General features: G+C 45.3%; 2 protein-coding genes across 4 annotated transcripts; one reads left to right on the top strand and one right to left on the bottom strand.

Moving 5' to 3' along the window:
* Positions 1-213: 213 nt before the first annotated feature.
* LOC133056895 (C-C motif chemokine 3-like) lies at positions 214-8,667 on the bottom strand. Of its 3 annotated transcripts, none has more exons than XM_061142762.1 (4): positions 8,472-8,667; positions 1,936-2,122; positions 1,095-1,209; positions 214-712 (listed from the first exon to the last, which is right to left on the bottom strand). In XM_061142762.1, the coding sequence occupies exons 2-4, from the start codon at positions 2,000-2,002 to the stop codon at positions 622-624; spliced, it is 273 nt and encodes a 90-aa protein (XP_060998745.1). In that variant the 5' UTR covers positions 2,003-2,122; positions 8,472-8,667; the 3' UTR covers positions 214-621. The 3 variants fall into 3 exon arrangements, with proteins under 3 accessions (XP_060998745.1, XP_060998746.1, XP_060998747.1); XM_061142763.1 differs by lacking the exon at positions 8,472-8,667 and adding an exon at positions 2,255-2,353; XM_061142764.1 differs by lacking the exon at positions 8,472-8,667 and adding an exon at positions 2,215-2,263.
* Positions 8,668-9,168: 501 nt separating this feature from the next.
* On the top strand, positions 9,169-10,923 carry LOC133056894 (C-C motif chemokine 3-like). The gene is made up of 3 exons (XM_061142761.1): positions 9,169-9,466; positions 9,924-10,038; positions 10,446-10,923. Exons 1-3 carry the CDS (start codon positions 9,391-9,393, stop codon positions 10,534-10,536), a joined length of 282 nt encoding a protein of 93 aa, XP_060998744.1. The 5' UTR covers positions 9,169-9,390; the 3' UTR covers positions 10,537-10,923.
* Positions 10,924-21,108: the final 10,185 nt, after the last annotated feature.

Raw genomic sequence — 21,108 nt, 5'->3', positions numbered from 1 at the left:
GTTAGTTTGCATTTGTTTTTAATCCTTTGCTTTTTTCCTGGTCTACAAGAAGTATTTCGCTGGTATAAAGCTGGTGTGGTTGTAATGACACTTATCCTCATTCTCTTGACTTCCCTTTCTGCTCAGATGCCTCTAAGCATTCTTTCTTATTCTTTCCAACCAGTGAAACTGATTTATCACGGGGGGAAAAAAAGTGAAGCCAAAAGTCTAAAATATATTTAAGAAACAAGAATAATCTTTATTATTCTAACATTTTTAACAGCGGAAAAGTCTCAGAAAAACTCAATAAGCATCTGTTGATGGATGTGGTCCAAGGTCTACCCAGAGACAGGAGTGTAAATCATTACCCATCAGCCTCTGCGTGATTGACTGGGAAGGGGCTTGGGAATGAGAGGGATTTCATTGAGAGGAAATCATAGGATTTCTCAGAGAAAGCAACAAATGAATAAAATGATTTACAGCATTTCAGTAGCTCAACTAAAGTAAAGAAAGTTTCCAGAATGTGGTGAGTGGAGGGGAGAGGGACGCATGGGAGAGGGAACTTCTGGGCTTGCAGTCCCCTGGTTCAGGTCCCTGCTGCCCAGTCTCTACCCACATTTCAGTGGGTTCCTTCTGGACCACTCAGGGGCTCTTCTTCAGGTCCCTGATGTATTTCTGGACCCAGCTGTCAGCAGGATTGCCACAGACATATTGGCCCCTTCTGGTGAGGAAGCTGTGGAGAGGGCAGACGTATAATACAGAGAATGAGTAGGGATGGTTTTGACCACCTGTGGCCTCTGCATCTTCGTCCCTGTGGGATTTATGGAGATAACCTCAGGCCACCTCCTTTCTGCTGTCCCTTCCTTTCCTCTCTTCCCTCTGCTTCTGGCCACATCCTCCCTGGCTCCCTGCAGCCCTCACCCCATGTCAGGAGACAGCCCAGTGACCTGAATGCACAAAAGGCCCCAAGAGTGCCGAGCACCTTCCCAGGACGACCCTTTTCCACGAACTGGTGCTCTTGAGATCGCTCCCTGCTCTGACCCCTGTGGATACTCCTCACCCCCGCCTCCATGTCCTGAGTCTTCCCAGGGCTGAACAGAAGGACTGACACTTACATGATACCAGGTCTGGCGCAGTTGCTACTGGTCTTAAAATAGTTAACCACATTTCTGTGGGGGATTTTCCCGGAGACGTAGGTGAAACAGCAAGTGGGTGGGGTGTAAACCCTTTCTGTACGGGAACAAGAATAACAGTTATGCAGGAGCGAAGTCAAGCCCCAGAGGGTCAGGAACACTGGGAATCATTTGATTCTTTCATTTGCTGGTTTCTCATTAATATCCCTAGTCTTGTCTTTGGACTTGTCTCTTCATTTGGTCTCTATCTTTCTCTACAGGGAGCTAAACCCTAGATAGTCTACTTCCTACTCCCAGCTTCCTTTGTGGAAATGTTTTCCTGATCAATTAAAGCATAAGTGCATGCTAAGTCACTTGTGTCGTGTCTGACTCTTTGTGACCCCATGGACTGTAGCCCAGCAGGATCCTTTGATTTTGGGATTCTCCAGGCAAAACTTCTGAAGTGGGTTGCCAGGCCCTCCTCCAGGGGAAATTCCCAACCCAGGGATCAAATCAGCATCTCAAGCATCTCCTGCATAGCAGGCAAAATTCTTTACCACTGAGCCACCGAGGAAGTCCCCTCTACCTCATGCTAACAAGCAAACACATTAGACTTCAAGTTTCTCACCTAAAATGTAGGATAAAACCTCTCTTAACTCCAACCCACAGCCCAAATCAATACACTCCTTTTGAAGCTTCTTGAAAAAAGCAACCATGTCATTTTTGAAACCCCATTCAATGTTCTTTAATTTCACATGAGGGTTCTTAAGCCACGGCATGCGGGCTGGACTTTGGACTAGAGTATGAGTAGCAACTGATAATGGAGAGCAGATAGCAGACTTACCTTGTGCATAGGAGCAGAGGGCCACGGTGCAGAGAAAGACAAAGACGGCAGCCAGGAGGACCTTCATGATGCTGGACAGGCAGGCAGGAGAGTGTGGGCAGAGCTGAGAAGGGGCTTGGGAACTCACTGCTGCGTGTCTCCTTCTGGGATGTGAGCTGTCTTCTCTTCTTTTTCTAGATGTCCTGGGCTGCAGGAATTTAAAAGTCAGAGGTATCTATGGTGGAATTTTAAGTGTAGTGGTATCATGTAAGTTTACCACCCAGTGCTGCCTATGATTACCAGAGGAGCTTAGGGAGCACATAGCACATAGTTCAGTTACCAATTTGCTTGTTGCTTATGAGGAAGTTGTTTCTCCAGATGGACCAGAAGTTGGCACTGCCCAGGGATCAGCCTTAGCTGTTTCCTTTCCATGTGACAGATTTCTCTCTGAAGTGAGTGATCAGAGCCTTCTTCCACAGAGTGGGAGGCCCTGATACACTCCCACAATTGTCCTCAGTGTCTAAATGTGATGGGTAAAATCTCCACTGAGCCTCAGGAAGGATAAGTGAGCTTAACCACTTCCTAGGTGGAAAGAACAGAATTGGAAAGCCTGGAGGTACAAGGATGGTGAAAGCCAGGATTAGCTTTCCAGTAACTGGTCTATTTGTCAAATACCCATCGCAGCCCTACAATGAAGTCTGCATTGAACACTGGATGAGGGTCAGCAGAATTAAAAATGCCCATACTCTGAACCAGAAATTCTATTTTTTCAGAATCTACACTATGGAAATGAACTCATAAATGGGGAAAACTTTAAGGACAGTGTTATTTGGGGTAGCTTATCTATGATAAAATAACCGACACTAAACTACTTACTCTACAGTGTTAGAATAATAGAGCAAATCAATGATAGACATAAAGGCTAATGTTTAGGATCCTAATGCCAGCCTCTTAAACAAATAGAGTGACATTCACAGACTTAATTTTTTTAAATTAATTTTTATGGGTGTATAGTTTCTTTACAATGTTGTGTTAGCTTCTGCTGCACGGCAAAGTGAACCTGCTCTGTGTTTACATATGTCCCCTCTTTCTGAATTTCCTTCTCATTTAGGTCACCACAGAGCATCGAGTAGATTTCCTGGTGCTATATAGTAGATTTGCAATAGTTATCTATTTTATACATAGTAGTGTATATATGTCCATCCCAATCTTCCAATTCATCCCATTCCCCTTTCTTCTATGGTACCACATATATGTTCTCTATGCCCATGACAGACTTGATTTTTAATATTAAATATTAAAAAGCAAGATGCAAAACATCCTGGGAAGAGAAAAAAACCAGAAAGAAATAAACTTGCTATCTGTGCTTATTTGCTCTTCATCCCACGTCCCATGGGTTGTCTTCCTCCACAACACTTGCCTGTCTCTAGGAAGTGGGAATGATCCTGATATGATACCAGGGTAGAAGGTTGTGGGTACTACCATGATCATCAACAAATTTGTGGCAACTCTGAATAGAAATAAGAGAAGCAGCAGGCACTGAAGTAATTACCCTAACCATGAGGAAGTGGCTATCAAGAGCCCCTGAAAAGCCAGGTCAATTTCTTTCCCTCTCGGAGGGTGGCCAGCCAGAAGTTGGTGGAGACATCAGTGCTCAGGGCTGCAGGGTAAGACACAAAATGAACCAAGGAAACAGCATTTCTTCTTTAATTTGAATTACTGCTTTGAATCTCTGCCTGTCTTGTTCTCAGTCTCTGGCTCCCTCTTCAGGGAATACAGCTATTGGAGCAGGCAGCCCTTATTCCATCTCTTTTGGGGGAACTTCATCTGGTCCACAGAGACATTTGCCAGCAAGATGCCACCTTCTGTACATCACCCAAAGAGTGGAGTTCCTTGTGAGAGTCAGGGAACTCTGTCATTTGGCTCAACCTAGGAACCAATCGGACCTGGCATTTGCATCTTGTTAATGAATGCTGAAACTCCAATACTTTGGCCACCTGATGCGAAGAACTGACTACTTGGAAAAGACTCTGATGCTGGGAAAGATTGAAGGCAGGAGGAGAAGAGGATGACAGAGGTTGAGATGGTTGGATGGCATCACCAACTTGATGGACATGAGTTTGAACAAGCTCTGGGAGTTGGTGATGGACAGGGAAGCCTGGTGTGCTGCAGTCCATGGGGTCGCAAAAAGTTGGACATGACTGAGTGACTGAACTGAACTGAGCTGAATGAATGCATTAGACCTCAATTTCCCCACTAAAAGTGGGTCCTAGTCCTCTTCTGCCTAGCTAGGATAGCTACAAGTTCTTGGGAAGTTTGGGGAGCAGCTTGGAGTATTTTGAAAGCTTCTGTGAAGTTTTTTGCTTTCATGTGGTGAATCTCAACCATAGGCTTAAGTGATGTGGTTTAGACATCTGTCCAGAGCACTGAGAAACAATTCTAAAAGGCAGAAAGGTTGAGGGTTGAGTCTTGTGATATAGACAAGACTTGTGAACTGAGGCTTGTGGTGAGGAGATGGTGGACTAGGGCAGCATGGGGAATGCGTGGGGAAATCATTGATGATGGGCTGGAAGAGGGCAAAGCCAAGATGGAATGGGGCAAGTGCTGCTGCCTGCATCCTTCGGGAGTCCATCCTGTATCCTTGTCCCTTTATAAGCAACTCTAGAGCATGAGAAGCTGGAGGCTGGTGTGACCAGAGGGGAAGTTGCTGCATGGTGTCTTGTTATGAGTTGCACATGTTGGGGTCCCAGGGGTCACACAGACATTCAGAGCATCCAAGAAGAGCCCAGTTGCTCATTTGTTGGGGCTGATTGGCTGGAAAGGTTTTGGCCAGTGACAGGAGGTGAGGTGATGTTAGTGTCAGAGCCGTAAGGACATGGAAAGATCTACAGATTAATGATTCCTCCCACAGAGCAGATCTGATGCTCTGCTGCAGCTGTGCTGATCACAGAGGGTGACACCTTCGGGTGATGCCACAGCACTCTGAGCACACAGGCCCCACTGGAAACCGCATCCTGGGTGGAAAGGACCATGACATCATGTTGCTCGGACTGCTTCTGAGGAAATGATTCGTGAAAACAGAGGTGGGGGGAGCCAGGAGTTGCTGTCACTAAGGGACCAAGCTTAGCTGGTCTTCTACCACGAACAGGTCTTTAGGGATCATGCCATTCCCTTTTGCCTTTCTTGGAGCAGACATTCCTAATGTTCTTCACAGGTGTTTTGACTGTGACATATCTACTGATGCCGTAGAGTCTTCAGTAGCCTGAGCTGTGTTTGATCCAGACTCAGATGGACAGAATGGAGTTGGGGAAGTCTGGGCTACAGACATGACCATGGTAGATGAAGTCAGCTTTTAAATCCACTCCTTCCATTCATCAAACATTCACCAGTCCCCACAATATGCCACCATCTTGTTTAACAGTTGGGTATAGAAATGAACACATATTAGACATAGGGTGTCTCTATAGATCAGGAGCCATAAATGTCTTTATTTTTTGGCCCAGAAAGTCTACAACTAGAAAAATATCCTATGGGCAAACACTTCATTTGTCAAAAAGTTTTATGCATATAGATATTTGGTGCAGTGTATTTGTAGCAAATAAAAATTGAAAACAGTTCAAATGTGCTACAGTAGCGCATGATAATATTAATGCACTATGTTGATGGGTGAGTAAATTAAGCAACTCTTAAAAATACTGGAATGATTTGGAAAAGTCTTGTAATATTAAGTATAAGTAAGAAAACTACAAAATTGCATCCATATCTTGACTACAATTATGTCCCTTCCCCTGGTAAAAAGCAAGTAACTAAAACTATCAAAAGCCTGGGGAAAACTGCACTTGAAAGAAATAAACGAAGTTAATAGGTTTAAGTTTGGGTAATAGAACTTTTACTACCTTTAGGCAAAGACATTGTATTTAGATTATGGCTCAGAATTCATTTATGCCACAATAAAACAGGAAGAATGTAGATGAAAACTCCTCATATTCTTACTTACAGTTGCCATGCTGCCTACCCAACTTTCAGAAATGAAACAGTATTTTTCTATTTCCTATATACTTAAAATTAATTTTTACTACCTTTGAGGATAATCTATAGTTAGCATCACAAATTATGATTAAAAAATTGAATTAAAAGCAGTAGTAACACTGCTTTTTCTCTGCCTCTCTAAGACTCACTCCTATACCTGTGAATGAGACTTTTTGTGAAGACCTGATGCCTGAGCAACACAAGAGAAGACTCTACGCATGGACATCACCAGATGGTCAACACTAAAATCAGATTGGTTATATTCTTTGCAGCCAAAGATGGAAAAGCTCTATACAGCCAGCAAAAACAAGACTGGGAGCTGACTGTGGCTCAGATCATGAACTCCTTATTGCCAAATTCAGACTGAAATTGAAAGAAGTAGGGAAAACCACTAGACCATTGAGGTATGACCTAAATCAAAGCCCTTACAATTATATAGTGGAAGTGAGAAATATATTCAAGGGATTAGATCTGTTAGACAGAGTGCCTGATGAACTATGGACAGAGGTTCATGACACTGAACAGGAGGTAGGGATCAAGAACATCCCCAAGAAAAAGAAATGCAAAAAGGCAAAATGGTTGTCTGAGGAGGCCTTACAGATAGCTGAGAAAAGAAGAGAAGTGAAAGGCAAAGGAGAAAAGGAAAGATATACCCATGTGAATGCAGAGTTCCAAAGAATAGCAAGGAGAGATAAGAAAGACTTCCTTAGTGATCAGTGCAAAGAAATAGAGGAAAACAATAGAATGGGAAAGACTAAAGATCTCTTCAAGAGAATTAGAGATACCAAGGGAACATTTCATGCAAAGATGGGCACAATAAAGGGCAGAAATGGTTTTAACTGTGAGGATCAGAAAAAACTCTGGAAAATTCAAGAGATGGGAATACAAGACCACCTGACCTGCCTCTTGAGAAATCTATATGCAGGTTAGGAAGCAACAGTTATAACTGGACATGAAACAACAGACTGCTTCCAAATAGGGAAATGAGTACGTCAAGGCTGTATATTGTCACCCTGCTTATTTAATTTATATGCAGAGTACAACATGAGAAATGCTGGGCTGGATGAAGGACAAGCTGGAATCAAGATTGCTGGGAGAAATATCAACCTCAGATATGCAGACGACACCACCTTTGTGGCAGAAAGTGAAGAAGAACTAAAGAGCCTCTTGATGAAGGTGAAAGAGGAGAGCGAAAAAGTTGGCTTAAAACTCAACATTCAGATAATTAAGATCATGGCATCTGGTCCCATCACTTCATGGCAAATAGATGGGGAAGCAGTGGAAACAGTGACTTTATTTTTTGGGGGGGCTCCAAAATCAGTGCAGATGGTGACTGCAGCCATGAAATAAAAAGACACTTACTCCTTGGAAGAAAAGCTATGACCAACCTAGATAGCATTATTAAAAAGCAGAGATATTACTTTGCCAACAAAGGTCCATCTAGCCAAAGCTATGGTTTTTCCAGTAGTCATGTATGGATGGGAGAGTTGGACTATAGAGAAAGCTGAGAACCAAAGAATTGATGCTTTCAAACTGTGGTGTTGGAGAAGACTCTTGAGAGTCCCGTGGACTGCAAGGAGATCCAACCAGTCAATCCTAAAGGAAATCAGTCCAGAATATTCATTGGAAGGACTGATGCTGAAGCTAAAACTGCAATTCTTTGGCCACCTGATGTGAAGAACTGACTCCTTGGAAAAGACCCTGATGCTGGGAAAGATTGAAGGCGAGGGAAGAAGGGGACGACAGAGGATGAGATGGCTGGATGGCATCACCGACATGATAGACATAAGTTTGAGCAAGCTTTGGGAGTTGGTTATGGACAGGGACACCTGGCATTCATGGGGTCAAAGAGTCAGACACGACTGAGTGACTGAACTGAATTGAACTGATGCCTGAACAGCAGCAGCCACGTTAGAACCATGAGATGAAAGTGCAAAGAAGAAAAGCCGACAAAATGATGTGAGAAGGGGAGATGTCAGAGTCTTTAATGATGCCACTGAGCTACCAGACAAACCTTGGAATTTTCTCCTTGAGTTTACAATAAGGAAATAGGAAATATTGTTATTTAAAGAAAGTAAAATTTCTTTACTTTCACAGTTTCTAATGGTGAATTATTATTACAAGAGGTGAATACACCATCATGTAATTATAGGCCATCTTTTAACTATTATAAATAAGCTGTGACAAACACTATTATGCATACAACCTCATCATTGTGTTTATGTCCATAGGAGAGATCCCTGGCAGAGAGCTTTGCTGTTCAAAGAGTAACAACATTTTAAAGCTCATCATATTAGCTCCCAGTAAGTCCAGCTAACCCAGAGCCCAGCGGTCTTGCATCAGTCTCCAGCCTGTTGATGGTGATGCCTGCAGGCACTCACCTGGGCTGTATTTTTTTGTGAGAGCCCCACTGACATTTCCCAACTGGAGCCAATGTTGAAGCTGCATCAGCCATTGTGGTTCTTATTATGATACACACCTCAGCAACAACCATCAGGGACTTTGAAAAGACAAGGTTTGTTACTCACCGTCCTGGAGGGTGCACGGCACTGCTGAGGCCACACAGCAAGGTCTCACAGAGAGAGAGCTCAGACCTGGGGCTCTGCCTCTGCTGGGGTGAGGGTGGGGTGCCCAGGGTTTTGCAGGTTCACTCTTTATTGGTGAATTTAAAAGATAAGAGAGAAAGTATAGAAGGGAAAAGTGAAGTCACTCAAATGGTCAGTTATCTAGGTCATCCAGAACTTTCTAAAAGGGGAACTTCATGGGTAGGGCAGCCTGGCCCGTGATCTAGTTCTGTATAAGGTGATGTGCTTATTCAAGATGGGTATCTTCAAAATGGATGCCTCACAATCAAAAGCTTAAGGTAGAATGTTTCAGGAATGAGCCAAAGTCTGAAAGGCCAGCTTCACTCCGGCCCCTTCTGCAGCTGAGAATTCCCCAGATCTGCTTCCCATTGCAGGGTGTGGTTTTAGCTTGGGAGGCCTTCTCAAGACTCCATGGTATTATGGTGTAGGTCAGAGCTGTGTTGTCGGGACAGCTGGGGGTGGGTCCCAGAAGGTTCAGTTCTGTGGGGAGATGCTTGGTGTAGAGACCTGCTCTTGTGAGAAAGCGCCGCATGAACTTGTCACAGGGTCACACCAGCCTCTCACCTTCTCTCACTGGGGAAACCATTTCCCCATCAAGAAAGCAACACGACCGTTCTTGCAAATACGCTGAGCCTTTGTGGTGACCCAAAGCTTTCCTGGCTTCTGCCACTCACAGCATGATACCAATGCTGTGATGAAAAATACACCCCCCCGCCTCGGTCTCCACAAGTTTCCGTCCTCTAGTGTCCCAAAGCTGCCTATAAAGAGAGGGCACAGCTCAGACCCCAGCAGGAGGCTGCGACTTTGGGTCTCCGGGTCCAGCTCCACTGGCCCCACCTGACCCTCTCACCCGCCCGGCGTCATGGAGCTCCGCGGGGCCGCCCTGGCTGTCCTGCTGCTCACCACGGCCCTCTCTGCCCACACCTGCTCGGCCAGCCGTGAGTCCGTCTTCCCTTCCTTTAGGCCTGTCCCCCACTCTTGGTTGGGGCTTCGGCCACAGGGCCGAAGTCTTTGACCTGAGCCCTTAAGCAGAGAGCTTCAGAGAGACTTCAGACACTATTTCCTGAGCAGAACTTTCCTTCCCAGGGGGGTCTGTAGCAGTTCTATTCTCTGGCTCTGAGAGACAGTGGGAGGGAAGCCCATTTTATGGATTCCTGGGAAAATGAGGCCCAGGCGGGAATCTGACAAAAGGTGGAATCTGTGTCCAGTGGGCTCCCAGTGTAGCCTTTGCTCTCCTCTGGAATCCAGTTGAAATAGCACCACTTCCTCCTGGATTCCCCGGCTCCCATCCCCACCCCCAGCGCTGTCTCCTGCAGGTCTGCCTGACCCTCGAGGGGCAGCTGGCTGCCTTTCCCCCGAACAAGGACTTAGCATGGTCTGTCCCATCTCTCACAGTTGGTGCCAACACCCCGACCGCCTGCTGCTTCTCCTTCGTCTCCCGGCAGATCCCACGCAAATTCGTGGACGACTATTATGAGACCAGCAGCCAGTGCTCCCAGCCCGGCGTCATGTAAGGGCCAGCCTTCCTGCCCGCCCTGGGGAAGGAGCCTGGGGGTCTGGCCTGAGGCACCTCCTCGGAGCTCAGGACACCAGGGGGGCCCCTGTCATGTTTTCTCACCTGGTTTGGGACCTGCAGAGCGTCCTAGGGGGGTCTGCCCCTGCGCAGAGGGAGGAGAAGAGAGGGGTGACAGCAGGAAATTGTCCTCCCCTCTCATTTGCCAAACAATGATGCTGGCTCTCCGAGGGGACCCCCACAGGAGACCCAGGAAGGTCTGTGAACCCCAGGGTGAAGGAGACACGATATGAGCATGTGGACAGGCCCTGAGGTGTCCGGGGCAGAAGGAGGGGGGTCCCTGGGGGCCCAGGATCCCCCCCACTGCACTCACCAGTGTGTAACCCTTCCGTTCTTCTCCACAGCTTCAAGACCAAAAGAGGCCGGCAGGTCTGTGCCGACCCCAGTGAGGACTGGGTCCAGGAATACATTACCGACCTGGAGCTGAATCCCTGAGTGGCCTGGGAGCTGCAGGGAAGATGGACAGTTGGGGAAGCAGGATGATGACCCTGGGGCTCCAAAAGGCACCTCTTCTGTGGGTCACACCCCTTCCCCAGCCACTCACTGGGGCCCTCCTTCACTTTAATGTCTCCTATTTAACCTTTGTCATTTATTTCCACCATGGAAGTGTGTGATGTCATGAATACCTGCTCTGACCCCCCGTCACCCTCTTCCCCACACATCCCTCCCCTTCCTCCGTAACTGTCCTCACTCTCAGTACGTGGATCAGTCAGTGTGATTGGTCCTCTCCTGGCAGCCAAACAACAAATGCTGGTCGAGTGGTTTTGCCCAGGACCGTGATTCAAAATGTTGAAGGCTCTTCTATAAAAGGTAAACCAACCAGCCTTTTCCTTGTGGTGACTCTTGATTTTGTCTTCCCAGCAGCCAGAATGACCGATTGAGACTAATACTGGGGGGAAAGTAGGGGAATATGAAAAGGGGCAGAAACCATGAGAAAGAAAAAGTATCCTAGAACAAGAACATCAGACATTCCCTTGGAGATGCTGTCCTGGAAAGTTGAAACTGACACTTTTTTTTAATTAAAAAATAATTTTAAGTAAAAAGATTTTCATTTATCTTTATTAAGAATTGTTTATATTTTTAACTGTGTTGGATCTTAGTTGCAGCACAAGGGCTCTTTAGTTGAGGTACCAGGGCTTAGTTAACCCCTGGATTGTGCCATCTTAGTTCCCTGACTAGGGCATGAACTCGTGGCCCCTGCATTGGAAGGCCACTGAACCACCAGGGAAGCCCTAACACATTATTTTACAACCAAATCATAATTGATATGGTCTAGGAAGTTTTCCTACTTAAATGAATACCAAGGTGATGTGTATTTGTACACAGAAATGTATTTTCATGAATGATTTCCTCAAGATGATGGCTAACTCCTGTTGAGGGTTTATTGGGTGCTGGCTTTGATGCTAAGTACTTACAGTAGTGCTATGCTGAGTGCCTGCCTTGGTGACAGTCTAGCCAACCCTGCCTGCAGTCTAGCAAGGATCCCCTACTCGCCAGTTGACTGAGAGCTTTGCTCGCCTTCTCCATTGTTCGCACTCTGCTTTATTGGGGAAAGTTCTTCAAGCCACATCTGAGCTGAGGTTTGGGAGCTAGAGTAGTCAGAGTTAAATATAATTATAGGGGGAAGAATTCTTTAGTATAAGGATGGCCCATGCAATTGCTGAGACATGCTTATACAAAAATTATTTGTTGTGTGTCTGAAATTCAATTTTAACTGGGATTCCTGTATTTTACCCGGTAACACTGCTTGGGGTGCACATCTCTCATAAAGGCTGCCTATTTCTTGTCGGAGTTGAGTAACCCAGGATTGGCCTGAAGGCAGAGTAGTGCTTTTCAACCTCAAATTCACATTAGAATCATTTAGGGGAGCTTTTTATTTTTTAAATACTTAATTAATTTTAGCTGCACTGGGTCTTTGTCGCAGTGCACAGGCTTCTCACTGAGGTGCCTGCCTGCTGCTAAGTCACTTCAGTTGCGTCCGACTCTTTGCAACCCCATGGGCTGTAGCCTACCAGGCTCCTCTGTCCATGGGATTCTCCAGGTAAGAATACTGGAGTGGGTTGCCATGCCCTCCTCCAGGGGATCTTCCTGACCCCGGGACTGAACCCTCGTCTCTTATGTCTCCTGCATTGGCAGGAGTGTTCTTTACCACTAGCACCTCTGGGAAGCTCCTCTCACTGAGATGGCTTCCCTTACTTTCGTGCACGGCCTTCACTAGTTGTAGCATGTAGGCTCTAGACCTTATTCTCAATAGTTGTGACAAGCAGGCTTAGTTGCTCCTCAGCATGTGGAATCTTTCTGAACCAGGGATCAAGCCTGTGTTCCCTGCATTGGCAGGTGGATTCTAAACCACTGGACTACCAGACAAGTCCAGGCAGAGCTTTCTAGAAACTTCATTGCCAGGAGCTCGCCTCCAAAGTTAAGGCTGTAATGAGATCTGGGTGAAACCTGCACAGCAGTAATTACAGTAAATACAGTTCATGTACAGCTAGTTTGAGAACTGATGCTGGGGTGTAGTCATAGCCTGTTTTTGGCTGGTCTTGGGGTTTCAGAGGAAATACAACGCCCTTCCAGTTTTTCAAGGCTTCTGATCTGTTTTTTAGTCAAGTCCAATGGATGGTTAATTAGCAGAAAATCTGTCAGCTACTGTTACTTTCAGAACAGGGTTTTAGGACTCCTCTCTCATAGCACAGTGCTGGGAGCTCTGGGCATCCCGTTTCCCCACCCCTCTCACCCATGTAACTGACTCCAGGCTCCTCACTGCCCTCTGCTGATGAAATGATGCCACAAGGTATGGAGGTTGCCCTGATCAGCTCCCTGCCTCCTCACAGAGAACATGAGGGTTCATTTTGTTCACAGGATGAATTTTTAAAGGAGGGGGTCTGAGAATGTTTATGGATTCCATTTTTAGTCCTTTCTAGTCTCCCATCCCGTCATTTCTGCTTATACTAACAGTTTGGAGGGGAGAATTCTGCTTTTCCAGATGACTGATTCTCAACCAGCAAGCAGAAAGGGTTTCTCTGAAGCAAACTATATATTTTTTCCTTCTCTGCTATCGGAGGAGCCAGTTTCTAGGTGAATTAGTCTCTTTCTTAGACGGCTTTGCTGATGTATGCATGAAGCAATCAGTCTTCAACATTCTGCATTTTCCTTTTTGATGCAAACTTGGTAGGCAGATGGCCTTGGTGAGAATATAAAAGAAGTCATGGGGTGACCAGCTGTCCTGCTGGTTAGAGATGTCCTCCTTGACTTTGACCTCAGCTACTGCTCTCAGCCAAGTCCACTTTTGGGGTCTGCTGCCTGCAGCACTGCAGTCTATGTCAGTTCGGGATGACAGAGGATGAGATGGTTGGGTTGCATCACCAACTCAACGGACCTGAGTTTGAGCAAGCTCCGGGAGATAATGAAGGACGGGGAAGTCTGGGGTGCTGCAGTCCATGAGGTTGCAAAGAGTGGAACATGACTGAGGGATTGAAGAACAGCAAATCAGAAAAGCTGGCTCAATCTGACTTAACTAATGATAAAGGAAACTTGTTACTAATAGTTCGCATAGCTAAAGTTTCAAGAAGTAGATTACCTTCAGGCAAAACTTGATCCAGAAAAAAAAAAAAAAGGCAAACGATCCAGTGGTTCTTCAAGTATCACCATAAACCATGTTTCTTTCTGAATTTCTGATCTCCCTTCAATTTGAGAGCTTCATCCTAGGGCATCAGCTGTAGAGTGAGTCAGCTTGCTTGCAGTCCCCACCCCCCACTTGAGACGCCTTCGTGTGGTTTCAAGAGAAGAGGTAATGACCTTTCCTCACAAAGGTGGAACCCAGCAGGTGGGCCACTCTTTCTTCTTCCTGTAGGTGTAGAATGAACTTGTCCACTTCCTGAGCTGAACTGAGTGGAAGAAAAGAAACTGACATGAGAGGCAGGGCAGAGAAAGGAGTGTGGGGGCAGCTATGCTCCCTTCACATGGAGTGAATTTCCTCTTCGTCAAACCAACTTGTGGAAGGTTCTGGAGCTTTTTTTTTTTTTTTTTCAAAAAAACCTTTGACTTTTGTCTTGGGCTATGTATTGGGCCATAGCCGATTAACAGTGTTGTGATGGTTTCGGGTGGACAGCAAAAGGATTCAGCCATGCATTACATGTATCCATTCTGCCCCAAGCCACCCTCCCATCTCCCCTGCCACGTAACATTGAGCAGAATTCCCTGTCCCATACAGTAGGTCCTTTTGGTTATCCGTTTTCAATATGCCAATGTGTATGGAAGGTTCTGGAGCTTGAACCTTCTTCTCATTTACACCACACAGATTGGAGAATCATGTATCCTACCTTGTCTGAAGAAGACCCCATTTTTGCTGGTCATGCCAGAATATTACTAATAGTATCCTCTCTGACTCAAAATGCTCATCCTAACAATAATAGGTCTACTGCTTGAAGGGTCTCTAATGTGCTGGTGAGACGGTCTCAGGGTTGATATCCATAAAGGTCTGTGACTGTGTGGGCAAAGGATGCTGAAGTCCAGTCTGCATGACCCCTAGACAGTCCTACATCCAACACAGGGCCAGGTGTCTGCCAAGAGAGAGCCTTTTCTTAATGCCCTCAGACTAGCAAAGGCCCAGGTGTGATGCCAGTGGTGTGGGAGGAGGGAGAGGTGAAGGATGCAGGCAAGAGTGGGGTGCTGACATCGGGGAACTAGACAAAGAAAGGACCCACAGAACCCCTTCCATGCAAAGAAAGGCATGTGCTGCCCAAGAGAGCACCAGTGACTTGTTGGTATTAAAAAGAGAGGCAGAGAAAACAAGCAGAAGGGAACAGGGACTACATCTGTGTGCATTTACAAGAAGCTTTCTTTACTCCATTATCACCCCACATAGACCGCCTTCTCCCTAACACACCAGAAGAACTAGGCCTTTAAAAGAGAGGAGGGGAGGGGGTCCAGGACCAAGCTAAAGACTCATCTTGCTCCAAAATCTCTAAGCCTGATTTGTACCAGTGGGAGGTGTGGAGGGGGTGAGAAGTGGAAATGAGATCAAATTTGAGGTTGGAGTTTTAAACGGAAAGAATTTTAATTACTGAATGTGGCCAGAAGGTTATGGGATCTGCTCAAATGATGTTAAGGTTGGTGGAAGAAAAGTTCAGCATTTTATGTTTATTTTCTGTAATCGTTAGGATCAGTTCAGTTCAGTTGCCCAGTCGTGTCCAACTCTTTGCCACCCCATGGACTGCAGCACGCCAGGCCTCCCTGTCCATCACCAACTCCCGAAGCCTGCTCAAACTCATATCAATCAAGTCGGTGATACCATCCAGCTATCTCATCTTCTGCCATCCCCTTCTCCTCCTGCCTTCAATCTTTCCCAGCATCAGGGTCTTTGCCAATGAGTCAGTTCTTCGCATCAGGTGGCCAAAGTATTGGATAAGACAGGATAGGACAGGCTATAGCTGACTAACAAACAACCCCTCGGTGGATTAACAAAATAAAAGTTTCTCACTGGCACCAGATCTGATGTAGATCAGGTCACTGGTTCTCAAAATTGAGTGTGTACCAGAGCCACCTGGAAGGCCTGTCTAAGCACAGAGTCCTGGTCCCCACGGCAGAGACTCTGATGCTACGTGTCTGGGATCTGGCTCAGCTCTGCTTTTCCCATGGGCTTTCAGGTGACGCTGATGCTCCTGGTCCACGAACCATATTTGAGCAGTACTGACCCCAGAGCGGCTTGCCTGTAGGTGGTGACTCAGGAATCCAGGCAACTTCCATCCTAGCAGTTATTGATTCTGGAATAAGGAAGAAGGAGACAGAAAAGGAATGCTCCTTTTAACTATCCTGGCCCAGAAGTGACACACATCAACTCTGCTTACAGTCCATTCACCAGAAGTAGTCACAAGAGGCCAATTCATCTGCAATGTAGGGAAACACATAGGCTATTAGTGTTTAGGGAGCGCTAACGTCTCTACCAGTTACTCTCAACAAGACGTTAACCAATGAAAGGGGGCCTTCCAAGGCGAACTTTTTGTTGGATACAGCAGGTGGCTCGCGGGATCTTAGTTCCCCAATCAGGGACTGAACCTATGTTCTTGGCAGTAAGAACTAAGTCCTAACCACTGCACCACCAGGGAACTCCTGACCAATGTGAATTGCAGTCTAGGCAGGTACTTACAGCTGCCCACATGAAAGGTATATTCCATATTCAGAGTTTTAAATTAATATCATTGATATCTTTTCATCTCAGCACATTCATATCAATACTTCTTCCTTTTTAGTGGTTTCATATTTATTATGTGGGTGTACTATGAATTTTTAAAATTTAGAATGTTTGTGCACTGTTTTTTTGTTAGTTTGATTTTGGCTGCACTGGGTCTTTGTTGCTGAGAGCAGGCTTTCTCTAGTTGGAGCCGTCGGGGGCTTCTCTTCATCACGGTGCACAGGCTTCTCATTGCAGTGGCTTCTCTTGTTGAGGAGCGTGGGCTCTAGGCTTATGGGTGAAGCTTATGGGCTTCAGTAGGTGTAGCACACAGGCTCAGGAGTTGTGGCTTGCAGGCTTAGTTGCTCCTTGGCATGTGGGATCCTCCCAGATCAGGGGTCGAACCCTTGTCCCCTGCATTGGTAAGCAGATTCTTATCCACTGTGCCACCAGGGAAGTCCATGTACTATGATGTTTTAAACTATTCTCGCTCTCTCTTTTTTTTTTGATAAATTTGTTTCTCTTTCGTTGCTTTCACTAACAGGTCTGCAAAGAACTATGTGCCTACACCTTTATATCTTTACATAGTGCTTCTTGAAATAGATTCCTTGAAATTAGATAGATTGAAGAGTTTGTACATTTTAAAATTTGCTAGAAACTGTCATTATGCTTCAAAAACACTGACCTTCAAAATTCCACCTTTTAATCCTAAAAAAAAGTGCTAATGTTAAGTTGCTTCGGTCATGTCTGACTCTGTGGCCCTGGGGACTGTAGCCCACCAGGCTTGTCTGTCCATGAGATTCTCCAGGCAAGAAAAGTGGAGTGGGTTTGCCACTCCCTCTTCCAGAGGATCTTCCTGACCCAGGGATCGAACCCTCATCTCTTGTGTCTCCTGCATTGGCAGGTGGGTTTTTGTTTTTGTTTTTTTTTTAATCACTCATGCCACCTGGGAAAACAGAGAGTTTAAATCAAAGCAAAGTGAGTAGGGCTTAACAAAAAGTAATGTACATTTGCATTTCTCATAAGCATGTAGAATTTCTCCCTCTTGAATTTTACAACAGAGACTCTGATTTAGTCTAACTTTCTTATTCTTGAAATCATAATCTAGGCCAGGACTCAGGAAAGTTTTCCATGAAGCATCAGATAGTGAACGTTTTGGGCTTTGCAGGCATATAGACTCAGCTCTGCCATAGTAACAGTGTAACAGTAACAGTCTGTGGGAAAGCATCCACAGACTCTATGGAATGGAATGGGCAAGGTTGTGTTCCTCTGAAATTTTATTTGCAAAAACAGGAATCGTTTTTGGCCATGACACATGGCATATAGGGATCTTAGTTCCCCAACCAGGGATCAAGCTGGTGGCCTCTGCAGTGGAAGCTTGGAGTCTTAACCACTGGACCACCAGAGAAGTCATGGCTTTGTGCTGGATTTCTTCTGAGGATTGTAGTCTGCTAAACCTGATCTAGATAATTGGTCTAATAAATCATTTGCCCTTCATTATAGAAGTCTTGTTGCATATATTGGCTGATTATTTTTTTCTTCTCTAATGTTAGCCATTGATTTTGTGGATCCATGGATTCTAAGAAAATAATACTCAGGTAACATGTCTATTTGGAGAACGCAATGGCACCCCACTCCAGTACTCTTGCCCGGAGAATCCCATGGACGGAGGAGCCTGGTAGGCTGCAGTCCATGGGGTCGCGGAGGGTTGGACACGACTGAGCGACTTCACTTTCACTTTTCACTTTCCTGCATTGGAGAAGGAAATGGCAACCCACTCCAGTGTTCTTGCCTGGAGAATCTCAGGGATGGGGGAGCCTGGTGGGCTGCTGTCTGTGGGGTCGCACGGAGTCGGACATGACTGAAGCGACAGCAGCAGCAGCAGCAGCATGTCTATTGCCACATGCATCTTATTAAGAAGGGTGGTAAATTCTGTTGACTAATTCTGTGGTTTTTGGTTTTTTGGCTTCATGTAAATCACTTGGGAATTTTGAAAAAAAATCCAGATTCCCCAGATCCAAATTCAAGAAATTTGATTGTGACTATTTTAAACAACTTGCCGGATGGTTCTGGGCTGCTTGGAGAAATGTTGATATTGGCTTACGTTTTAGTTATATTATTTATTAGCTATATGACAGTGGGTGAGTTGTTTCAATTCTCTGATCCAACATGTTTACTTCTATCAAATGGGGATACTTAGCTCTTGGTGGAATTGTTAGGATTTAAAGAATGGTACATAATTCTTGGGCTTCCCTGGTGGCTCACATGGTAAAGAATCTGCCTGCAATGCAGGAGACCTGGGTTCGATCCCTGGGTCAGGAAGATGCCCTGGAGAAGGGAATGGCAACCCACTCCAGTATTCTTGCCTGAAGAATCCCACGGACAGAGGAGCCTGGTGGGCTACAGCCCATGGGGTCACAGAGAGTGAGACTCGATGGCACGACTAAGCACAACACACAGCACAGACTTCAGTGCTTGAATATATAACAAGAATGAATTTACCTGAATCATATAGATGATGCACTAGGTGCTAGTATTTTATAAAAAAATCACTATTTTGCAAAATCATCTTCCATTTTTAACTTTCAGGGATATGTTGCCTCTAGATGTGTTTCAAACCTAAAGCCCGGCCCTCAGGCTGAGGCACGAGGGGAAGCCAAGAGGCCTCTTTCACAGAGAGGCTGCTCTGTCTCAGCGTCCTGTTCATGCTGTGCCGTGAGGCTGGCAGCCTGTTTTCCCTGGTTGGTACAGTCTGGAGGGACCCAGGAAGGCAAGTCCCTGTGGCCACTGGAGTCAGACGTTCACGAGGCGTCCCCCAGAAGCAGCTGCAAAGCCCGGATACCAGATGGAAAAACCTGGGCACCAGGTGTGTGTGAAAGTCCTTCTCTGGAGGACACACGTATGCTGGAGTGTGGCGGGGATGAGCACAAAGATGCCGCCCACTGGTTGGAGGGTAAAGATGTCATCGGCCGAGGAAAAAACAAAACCACCACCACCAAAAAACCCAGTGCTGACGACTGGCTTTGGTAGAGAGCCGGAAAAGAGCAAAATGGTTCCATCATGTCCTATCCTGGAGACTATCCCAACGGCCGGCTCCTCAGGACGCTGCTTTATGATGAATGAATGTGTGTTTTTATCTTTAAGCCTGGTGCTTCTATGCTGGGTCCTGGGGCGAGTGTGTTTGCCTCAGGAGCCCCTTAAGAGGCATTTCTCAGTTTGCTACAGCCCTTTGGGTCTCCTGGACACATGCCCCGTTGGTTTTCAAAGCCAGATGTTTAGAGAGCTCATTTCTCAAGGGCGGTTCTTAAAAGTCAGGCTAAGAACTTCTCAGGTAAAAGTTCTCAGTTGTTGGGTTGCAAGTCCTTTGCTTCTTGGGGAGAAGCTCCCGGTTTGTGTGTTCCCTCCTGACTGCGGGTGGTCACGCTGAGGCTGAGGTTAATGGCCAGACCACATTTCAGACTCTTCTATCCCCTTCTCATGAGGTACTTTGGAAAAAAAAAAATGAGATATTTTTACCATACTGTATTAGTTTCAGGTGAGCAACATGATGATTCAAAATTTTTATAGATTATACTCCATTTATAGCTGTTATGGGGCTTCCCAGGCTGTGCTAGTTCTAAAGAATCTGCCTGCCAATGCAGGAAATATAAGAGATGCAGGTTTGATCTCAGGGTTGGGAAGATCCCCTGGAGGAGGACTTGGCAAATCCTCCAGTATTCTTGCCTGGAGAATCCCATGGACAGAGGAGCCTGGTGGGCTACAGTCCATAGGGTTGCACAGAGTCAGACACCACTGAAGCGACTTAGCATGCACATAGCTATTATAACATACTGGTTGCATTCTCTATGCTGTATATACCTGTAGCTTATTTATTTTACATATAGTTGCATCTCATTACATATAGCTTGCATCTCTTCGTTGTCTCCCTCATCTTGCTCCTCCTCTGTTCCCATTCCCCACTGATAACCACTAGTTAGTTCTTTTTATCTGTGAGCCTGTTTCCTTTCCTTACTATTTACTAGTTCATTTGTTAAATCCCACACATAAGTGATAACACACAGTATTTGTTTTTCTTTGTCTGACTTATTTTACTAAGCATAATGCCCTCCAAGTTCATCCATGTTATTGCAATTGGCAAAATTTCATTCTTTTTTAATGTTTCAGTAACATTTCATGTATATAACCACATACTCTTATCCATTCATCTACTGAAATACTGGGGACAGTTAGGTTGTTTTCATACTTTGGCAATTTAAATAATGCTGCTATGAACACTGGGTTGCATGTATCTTTTCAAATTAGTGTTTTCTCTTTTTCCTGATGTATACCCAGGAGTGAAATTGTTGAATCACGTGGTAGTTCTATTTTTGTTTTTTGAGGAACCCCCATACTATTTTTCACAATGACTGCATCAATTTTCAATCCCACCAACAGTGTTCAAGAGTTTCCTTTTCTCCATAACCTTATCAAAATTTGTTACTTGTGGTCCATTTGAAGATAGTCATTCTAACCAGTGTGAGGTGATAACACATTGTGGTTTTGATTTATATTCCTGATAATTAACAATGTTGAACATCTTTTTATGTTCCTGTTGGCCATCTGATGTCTTCTTGGAAAATTGTCTATTCAAGTTTTCTGCTCATTTTTTGATTGGGTTGTTTGTTTATTGTTGAGTTGCATGAGCTGTTTATATATTTTGGATATTAACTCTTTACCAGTCATATCACTTGCAAATACTTTCCCCATTCAGTAGGTTATCCTTTCATTCTGCTGATAGTTTCCTTTGCTGTGCAAAAACTTTTAAGTTTAATCAAGTCCAATTTATTTTTGGTTTTGTT

This window comes from Dama dama, chromosome 5 (assembly GCF_033118175.1).
Source record: "Dama dama isolate Ldn47 chromosome 5, ASM3311817v1, whole genome shotgun sequence".
Lineage (NCBI taxonomy): Eukaryota > Metazoa > Chordata > Mammalia > Artiodactyla > Cervidae > Dama > Dama dama.
This window is presented reverse-complemented; position numbering and strand designations above follow the sequence as displayed.

What these genes read in the sequence shown, in the direction of transcription:
- LOC133056895 (XM_061142762.1), bottom strand. Translation starts at nt 2,002, where the DNA reads ATGAAGGTCCTCCTGGCTGCCGTCTTTGTCTTTCTCTGCACCGTGGCC. An exon ending in CCTCTGCTCCTATGCACAAG is followed by an intron (nt 1,210 to 1,935) that starts GTAAGTCTGCTA and finishes GTTCCCGTACAG; the next exon opens with AAAGGGTTTACACCCCACCC. An exon ending in TGCGCCAGACCTGGTATCAT is followed by an intron (nt 713 to 1,094) that starts GTAAGTGTCAGT and finishes CCCTCTCCACAG; the next exon opens with CTTCCTCACCAGAAGGGGCC.
- LOC133056894 (XM_061142761.1), top strand. Translation starts at nt 9,391, where the DNA reads ATGGAGCTCCGCGGGGCCGCCCTGGCTGTCCTGCTGCTCACCACGGCC. An exon ending in CCACACCTGCTCGGCCAGCC is followed by an intron (nt 9,467 to 9,923) that starts GTGAGTCCGTCT and finishes CATCTCTCACAG; the next exon opens with TTGGTGCCAACACCCCGACC. An exon ending in TGCTCCCAGCCCGGCGTCAT is followed by an intron (nt 10,039 to 10,445) that starts GTAAGGGCCAGC and finishes TCTTCTCCACAG; the next exon opens with CTTCAAGACCAAAAGAGGCC.